This window comes from Pterocles gutturalis, unplaced genomic scaffold (genome assembly GCF_000699245.1).
Source record: "Pterocles gutturalis isolate BGI_N339 unplaced genomic scaffold, ASM69924v1 scaffold7521, whole genome shotgun sequence".
Taxonomy (NCBI): domain Eukaryota; kingdom Metazoa; phylum Chordata; class Aves; order Pterocliformes; family Pteroclidae; genus Pterocles; species Pterocles gutturalis.
This window is the reverse complement of record NW_010097707.1, coordinates 47,511-56,781: the sequence shown is the minus strand read 5'-3', so window position 1 is coordinate 56,781 and position 9,271 is coordinate 47,511. Positions and strand designations below refer to the sequence as shown.

At 37.3% G+C, this 9,271-nt stretch overlaps 1 protein-coding gene across 1 annotated transcript in view; it reads left to right on the top strand.

The window, feature by feature from the left end:
• Window positions 1-542: 542 nt before the first annotated feature.
• Window positions 543-9,271, top strand: part of LOC104469577 (ATPase family AAA domain-containing protein 2B-like) — a gene marked incomplete at its 5' end in the record, with an annotated part of 21,612 nt that continues 12,883 nt past the window's right edge. The window contains 2 exons of the mRNA XM_010084176.1: window positions 543-665; window positions 4,843-4,980. Coding sequence (XP_010082478.1) covers window positions 543-665; window positions 4,843-4,980 — 261 coding nt within the window. The remainder of the gene's footprint in view (window positions 666-4,842; window positions 4,981-9,271) is intronic.

The following is a 9,271-nucleotide window of genomic DNA, read 5'->3' as shown; positions in this document are numbered from 1 at the left end:
GGGGCAACCAAAAAAAAACCCCCAAAACCAAAATAAAATAAAACAGGAGAGGAATGTAAGCAAGCCAGGTCTACCTTGCAAATTCAGGAGACATCCAGTATGATTTTGCAGGCAGTGTAATTATATGAATGTTCCTAGAACGCAGTGGATAAATTCATTCCTGGACAAGTCTTTCGTTACTTTTGGTACTCTCTGCACTGTACTCCATTATCCTGTGTAGATCTGCTGATTCTAGCAAGTTCTAAGGATTGCAAGTTGATTTAGGTGTGTTCATCATTCACTGTTTGTATTTGTTTATAAATGTCACTATTGACTAAAGTAACAATTTGTACTTCTGAAAGCTCCTGTATCTCCTAAATAGCTGGGTTGTGATTTTTGAGCATGCTATGGTATTGATCCATCGACATTTTCAGACATTTGTAGTATTTCCCAGTTACTTTTGTCTGTATCAGTGCTGTAATATGCAATACAGAACAACATAGAAATGGTAAGAATGTACCTAATTGTGGTGAAGTTAACAAGTGTGCTGTCCTGTTTTCTAGACAAAATAATTAGACATAGAGCTTGTACTTTGAAGGACACCGCTCATGCTATCATTGCTGCTGAACTGGATCCAGAATTTAATAAGATGTGTGAAGAAATCAAGGAAGCGAGAAGAAAAAGAGGTATGTTTAACTTCATTTATCATAACACAACATATATGGCATATAAAACAGAATTTACAAATGTCCATGTAAAAAATTAAATTTAAGATGAAATATAGAACGCATGTCAGGCTCTGGCAGTGCATGTTAAAGGATGAGTGATCTTGAAACTTGTCGACTTTTTCCAGCTACGTGAGCTGGTCCAATAAGGCACTGTCATTCTTTACAAAAGAAGGATGCATTGCCTGTTGGTACAAAACGTATTACAGAACATGGTGAAGAGACAAGTATTGGGATTGGTGAAGATGTGGTGAAACCAGTGCTGTATGCTAAATCACAGAATTGCAGAATGTTAGAGACTGGAAGGGACCTTGAAAGATCATCTAGTCCAGTCCCCCTGCCGGAGCAGGACACCTAGATCAGATCACACAGGAATGTGTGATGCTAGAAAATGCTATGTAATGCAGTGTAATAACAGTTATGATTAGGGAGAATGAGACTTTCTCATTTCTGGTCTTAACTTATAACTGCTGGTTCTTGAAATACTTCTTTCAGTAGATTGAAGACCCTTTATTAATAAATGTCTTTGAACTATGCAAGTATCTGTAGGCTTTCTGTTCTTCAGGTTAAAGCAGAGACAGTTCCTTTTATTTTCCCATTCAGTCATGCATTTTTTTGTCTAATTCTGTACAATGTGTGTCTTGAATTGTGAATAAGAGAACCGATTGTAATTCACTGTGGTTATAAAATAGAACTAATATAATGCCTTTATTTCTCCTCTGTACTTTTCTATTAGAAGCGTAAGAATATTCACAGTTCTGGCCTTGGTGTCATGCTGAGAGCTATGCTCGGTTAATTATCCGTTATGAGTCCCCCATGATTGTTAAAGGTTATTGCTTCCCAGGTTAAAGTAACTGTTTGTAAGAGCTGTTTGTTACAGGGAGTTACTCTATAGCTTGTAAGTCCCTCCTTGCAAGTCTCCCAAGAGCTAACTGGAACGCTGCCCTTCTTTTTGTGGCAGTGACCAAGTAATATATATTTCTGTGGGCAAAACCTGCAGACCCTGTTGAAAGAGGTAGGTTTTCAGAACTCATAATTAAGGCTAATGATGTAATGCAATGAACTTGTTAAATCAGAAGAAGAAGATACAATTCGTGTCAGATACTGGTTAGTGGACCATCAGGTATAGGTAGGTGGCTAGCAGCACCCGTTTGTGTCAACAGCTCACATACAACAGCGGAGAGTTTTCAAAGTGTGTTGTAGGCATTGGCATGGAAACTAGTGCAGTGTCACAGGTACCTGCAAGTCACATTACACATTGTGTATGTGGACCACATTGTGGTGGTTTCAAGAGCAAATGAGCTCTGCAGTTGGTCCAGTTGAAGAGTGTGGAAGGCTAAGATCACTTATGGGATTAGCAAGGACAGAAGATTTGGAATGCATGGAAGAAGCTTTGTTAGATTAGCTGGTTATGGACGAAAGAAAATATATCAAGCTCTTGAGGTCTGAGGAAGCCTCATATACTGTAAGGCAAACACAAGAGATTGTCCTGTCCCTGGGTCAGGAGTTGTGTCAAAGATTGTTGTGTAGAACATCAAGAAGATGGTGCTTCAGACATGTAGTCTTGGCACTTGGCACATGGAAGGGATGTGAATGCTGATCAACCTTGCCATTGTTCCTCCTGTTTTGCTCTACAGAGCATGCTCAGCGGGACAGCAGATCAGCAAAATCACAATGCATCTGTTGGTCTAGACTTTGGCATGTACCCTCTTTTGCAATGTTTTGGACAAGGGATGACAAAGGCATATACTTGCATTTTCTTCTTTTGATTGGATGTCCACAAGGTTATTAAGGGATTTCTTGTTTCTTCTTTGGATTGGTTACCAGATCGTCAGGTAGAGAAGTGATCCCCAGATCCTTCTCCTTTCCCTCTGCTTAATAATAGAGTATATTTTGAAATATTTGAATGTTTCAGTAAGGAAATACTTGAGGAAAACTCTGTAAGCAGTGTAAACTATACCTTTTGCTGTCCAAAAGCTTTGTGCAACTGGCCACTTAAATGTAAGGGTAGTTTGCCTGAGGGGAGCTATCTGATGAAATCATGCTGAATGGGGCAGCCAGCCTTGCGCCTTGACCAATGTATGAGACCAAGTGGTGGGGAACTGGACCCTGAAGTACTTTTTTTTTTCTTTAATGTCGACAAGACATGTCTAAGCAAGGTGTTAAATGAATGTTGAAAATCAAGTCACAGTGAGTGGCCTTTACGGTATGACGCACAGCAAGCTCTTCTTCAGCTCTGAGAACCCGAAGCTTCTCTTTTAATCTTTCTTTAAAAGTGCCAGACTGGGCCTGTATATACTCTGACAGGGGAAGAACCCACCATTCAGTGTCCACATTTCTCTGCGTGTATGTCTGGACTCAGCTCGATAAAGGATCCTGCCTTCAAGCCTTACCAGAGTTAAAATTCTTAGCTTGCCAACAGCACTCTTGGGGAAAAAAGGCAATGATGCAAACAGTGGGACTGTGGCAAAAGGTCCAGGTGAAGCACATCTACTAGTGGTTGCTGGACTGAATATGAAACTTGTATTAATACCTGCTCAGAAGAGGCCAAGGTGGTGTTGCAGTCACAGATTGAGTCAGAGTAGGTGGCTGTGGCCATCGGAAAGGAAATTTGTATTCTGACAAAAAGAATGTGCCCCATACTTGGTTAGATCTTGGCCACATTTGGAAGGACTTCAACCTTCAACGTGCGATTTGGATGTAATCGAGCAAGCTGATCTGCATGAGGTTTCTAATAGATTCTCTGGAAATGTTATCAAGTGTTTCTGTCTGGAATCACAGAGGAGGCTGGAAGACAAGTGAGACATACTTCAGGCTTTTTAATCTTTACCGAGTTGAAAAGCCATTGATCTTCTGAATTGTGTCATATATTAACTCTTAATTTATTTCCCAGATACTGAAGATGAGGGTTAAGGCTAAAAAGCTCTGTATCCATTTTCTCCACAATTCTCGTGGCAACAATTTAGCAATCTTACATAGTTTTAAAATGGAAGGTATTTTCTACATTACTTCTTTTTCCACAACTTGTCTGTTTGTTTTTTTTTTTTTTTTTTTTTTTTGACAGATATGACATTTTTATTTAGTACTGAGACTGGTGACCAATCTCAAAAGAAGTACTGCAGTGTAACAGAATAATAAACTGTATAATAAAATCAGTATCTAGAAGTTAAGCTAGAATTTCTTGTTCTTGTATTACTGAAATGAGGTGCTGTTGAAAGATAAATTTAAGGATAACAAATTCTAAGTTGGTTAACTAAGAACAATATATCCTGGATTATTGGAATTTGCAGCTTCTTGTTGAAACCAGCAGATAACAAGGTAGAAGTGGTGGATGTTTTGAGTAATTAAATACGTTTGATATACAGTTTAAAATATTTGTAATGGTACCTAGAAAGTTATGCTGTAACTGTTAGGTGAGAGTTCCTTTGGGAATCTTTTCATTTCTGCACCCATCGGTTCTAGAGCTTCTTGTCAGCTCTTGATCACTGGGTTCTGGTTACTACTGGAGACATGGTGTGACATTTTGAAGAGTGTTACAGTGGATGGATAGGAAATTCTAGTTATATGAAACTTCAGAGATCTGTTTATATCTTTAAAATGTGCTTAACCAATATGAAAGTTTATATTTTTAGAATTTAATTAAAAACCCTATGAAATAGTAGAAGCTATGAGATGAACTTATATTACAGAGAGCAAACTGGACTTTTTATTAAAAGCAGAATCACATTTTCTTAATCGAAGAGCTCATATTGACTTAATTAAGACACTCTTTTTGATATGGCATACAATGCCGTTATGAATTGCCACAATCTGTTTAAAATTAAGAAAAATTGAAACTGTCAATAAGAATTTGCTTTATAGAGCAAATACGGATAAGAGAGTACAATCTTTGGGGACCCAAGTGTGAGAGACAGTCATATTTTTCTAAGCATTCAGAGCTGACAGTTAAGATCGTGCAACCAGTAAGTTATTTGTCAGTAGAAAAGGAATAATCTTGATTCTCATCTTTGTTTTCAATGTCCAGCTAAATATTAATTGGTGTTCTTATTGTAGCATGATATTTCAAGTTTCTTTTTAAATTCAATAGTTTTATGCAGCTTGTTTTATTTAAATAGGTATGGTTATCTTCTGTATGCAGGCTTATCAGTAACAGCAGAACAAATAAATCCTCATGGTTCCACTGTACGGAAAACAGAAGCTAGAGTTGAAGAGGCTTTTCGGAACAAACAAAAACCTACAATGGCGGTATGGCCCAACTCTGCAAATAAATGTGCGTGTAAGTACCTTGGGTGGTAATTCTGCAAAATTAGAAGTACTTCCAATGGCAAACATTTCAAATGTGTCTCTACTACTGTTTACTTGATTATTTCCAGAAGTAATTTTAGGGCGTGAAACACATGGAACTTCAGGAAATGCTCTTTTTCTGACTACATGAAATCTCTGCCTAAGAAGTTGTAAAGAAGCAGGATATTTGGTTTTGTGATTGAGAATAACTGTTTTACATTTTTATTTGTAAAAGACTGTTTACAGTATAAGACAACTCTGATCTAGTGAGAAGATGACTTTTATGTTTGATAAGAGTTAAGATTTGTTTACTCTGTGTGTGTATACACAGGTACGTACCTACACACTGCTTCATACTCTCACGTGCACTATAGTTATTCACTTCCTATCTTCAGTACATACAGTTCCCATGCTAAAAGCTAGAAAAGAGATTATAAATTTAACTGTTTTCATTTATGGCACCTGGTTTTTAATAGTTAGTACACATTAGGTTAGTACCTACAGGAGAGATGGGGAGGCACTCTTTATCAGGGAGTGTAGTGAGAGGACAAGAGGTAACGGGTGTAAGCTGAAAGAGGGTAGATTTAGACTAGACATTGGGAAGAAATTTTTCCCTGTGAGGGTGGTGAGGCAGTGTCCCAGGTTGCCCAGAGAAGCTGTGGATGCCCCATCCCTGGAGGGGTTCAAGGCCAGGCTGGATGAGGCTTTGAGCAACCTGGGCTAGTGGGAGGTGTTCCTGCCCATGGCAGGGGGTTGGAACTAGATGATCTTTAAGGTCCTTCCAACCCAAACCGTTCTGTGATTCTGTGGTTATCAGAGGATGTTACGATACTCTCGGTGCAACCTACTGGATTTGTCTGATTAATTGATCAAAATCTCCAGATTTGTGAGGAATGGCTGTTTAACTTTGGTGAGGTAATCAGAGGTACTGCTAATTATTTTCAGGAGGTAAGTTGATTAGAATGGGTAAATACACAACAGATATTATTGTTACAAAACGGTACGAAAAGGTGAGTCTGAGGGATACGCTGATAGCTGTGTATGACTTTCCTGCTAAGATGTGGAATCTATTATTAATAGATTATTAATAGCATTATCAATTATTGCTTAATAGGCAAACTGATAGATTGGAGCTGACAGATTTTCATTGGTCTTTGTGCTTTCCTTCATGGTGCTCTTCTTTGATGAGAAAAGAGTTTTCTAGGCATGTTGATAACTGCCCAGAGATGAACATTGTTTATATATGAATGATAGTGTTGATGTCAAATAGTTTAATTAATTAGAAGTGTATGGTTTTATTTCCTGAAGGTGTAATTTCTTCCGTTAAAGGAATTACAGTCAATCGTACAGAGTTATGGCTTGAATAAATTGTTACATAATAAATTGATGATGTGGATCCAAGCTGTTCTTTATTCATTTGGCAGCTTGTGCAAAAACAGAGAGAGGAGGGAAAGGATTCTCAAATTTTTTTTTAGTTTCCAGTGAAATCCAGGATGGGGATTCTCACTTTGGCTGATACACAGAGCACTTTCGGGGCTTTGCATACTGTACAGCAGACAGTAGGGTTTGCAGACCTCTGAGCCGCATGTCTCTTGGGAAGAGAGCGAGCCATTACTGGTGAATTGTATAAAAAGAAGCTCTAGTACCTCTGCTTTCTTCTCCTATTTTTGTGGATGCAGTGGCAGATGTTTGAAAACTAGAGCCATTGACTGAAGGAAACTGCCAGTGTTTCTCCTTGTAAAAAAACCCAAAAAACCCCAAGTTAGTGTTAAGTCACCGTTCCTGCTAGTATTTTGGTGATTGAGGTTGAAAGGCAAGAAAATTTGTGACTTAGCGGTGTTTGGGATTATGATCAAATGAAAATTTGCCTTTTAAGGCTGAGTCTGGGAAAGGTAGCTAGTCCAGGAGTGATGTGATGCATCTGGTAATCAAGAGAGAGAACCAAGAATTGATGAGCAGTCAGAAACCTGCAGAAGGAGTTTGAGTAGTACATGGGCACACCTAAAGACTGATGCAGTAAGTTGAGTAGAGAATAGAAACTAGGAAGAGGTACAGTCTTAGAGGGGTGTTTGGAGGAAGGAGCTGGAGTAAAGAGAGAGCAAAACTTAGCAGATTGTAGGGAGCTCGTATAGCAGCAAATTATATGGTGGACTGTGATTGTATAAATGGAAGAAACAAGTTTAGAGAAGGGATTTTTGAACAGAAATTTCTGGAAATTTTTTTATTGTCAAGAACTAAGATTTTTTTTGAAGACTAAAATGTATTACACAAGCAGAGTAACAAGGAAAATTAATTACACAGCATAAAAACTGTACTTTCTAATTAATAATTCTGAAAAATCTTCCATTTTTTTCTGCTATTTGAACTTGAATTAATTTTTTTTTCCATAGGTAAATCTAAGGAAAAAAAATAGCCAATCATAACATTATTTTCCTGATTAAATTAATTTTTTAGGAGCTTTGTTTACAGTATTTTAGAAAATAGCTGCAAAAAGGTCAATTCAGATGAAACACTTGAGAACACTAAAGGAAATTACTGCTAAGCATCTTCTCTAAAACCAGAGTGGGCTACAGACAGTGCAGCATCCTTCCCCAGTTTAAAGCCCTGTTTACTGTTCAGGGCTAGTACAGTAGAGTATGAGAGCTAGTTTATCATGTGTTGATTTATTTTCTGAGGGTATTTTTTATGAAACTTTATTTAGTTTTTTAGTTACCTCTTATTTTGTGATTTATATAATTTTTTCTATTGTACTTTACTTTTTAAAAAAAATTGATTAGACCAGATGGGCTATCAGAAATTTGGCACAAAATGGTTGTTCTGTTAGAAGGTACGGTGAGATGTGTTCCTGAGTTAGATTTAATCTACAATTTCCATTTCCCTTGTTGAAGGTACACCTGTGGTGCGTGCTGTATCACACTATAGATGAGTTTTAAAAATATTGCATTACTAGAAGCTGCAGAAAAATCTATTTGGGACAATTCTGCCACAGATAATTTAAAATATTTCCGTATTGACTCTGTTTTGAGAAAAGTGCAAGTGTTCTGCTGGGAACTTAGAATGGGACATAGGTGAAAAGCCTGATATAAGTAGTTGTGTGATCACAGAACCACAAAGTTGCTGGGGTTGGAAGGAATTTCTGGCGATCATCTCGTCTTACTCCCGTGCTCCAGAGCTGGTTGCTCAAAGCTGTGTCTAGTTGTGTTTTGAATATCTCCAAGAAATGGAGGCTCTGCGACATGCCTGGGAAACCCTTTCTAATGCTTGGCCACTCTCACAATAATTTCTTTTTTTTGATAATTTTGAATTGAATGTCTTGTATTTCAGTCTGTGCCCATTACCTCTTGTCACTGGGCACCAATGAGTAAAGTCTCGTTTCTCCTTTGTACGTACATGTGTGGAAGGAAACTACCAGCAGTGTGCAGTTTGGTGTGTCTGGTAAACTAATCATTGATCAGTGGTTTAGGTACCTGTTCTCACATAAAACGTTAGCATCTCTTTAATTACTGGGATGCTGTGTAGTAAAACTTGGTCCTACTGCTCTATTTTGCCAGTAGATGGAGTGTGTTGCATAGTATTTTACTGTCTTGCAGTTGCTTCCTTTAGTGTTACATATAAATAAACTGTATGGGGAAGATTTGGTTTTACATTCTTATCTTTTTTTTTTTTTTTTTTTACAGTATTTAACAATAATATATTGTAGTGATAGACTCCAGATTTTATGCTTTTTTCATAGAGAAAATATCTTTTATGCTGTATGATAAATATGATAGCTGTGGAAATGGCACTTGGAGCAAATAAAAACATAATATTTTGTTATGTTAATATATAGTGTTATGTGAAGTATTAAAAAGATAAGTTTTATATAAAAGTCATTTTATGACGTATGAAGTAAACACACTGCTAATGTTTCCCAGTAATTGAAGTGATTAGTGACCTCTATAGAAAGAATGGTAGGGAAGTCAAGCAAGGATACAAAAAAACTGCTGCAGAAAATGTAGTTCTTACATAAATACTATTTTGTGCTCCTTTTTGTGGCTTTTTTTTTTTTTTCCTAAGTGGTGATCTTTGCTATCATATGAAACTATGTGTTTCTGCTTTGTAATGCAAAGGAGGTTTTGTTTTGGCAGGAGTATTTTTAAAGAAGATTTTTAGAAATAAGAGGTCTTTTGTTTATAATCTTTCTCAGAAACACATTTTTTCGTCAGTCTTTGTCTGATTTTCATCTGTTTAGTCTCTTTTCTTTGACCTCTCTGATACAGTGGTGTCAGTGATCGCTGTACCTC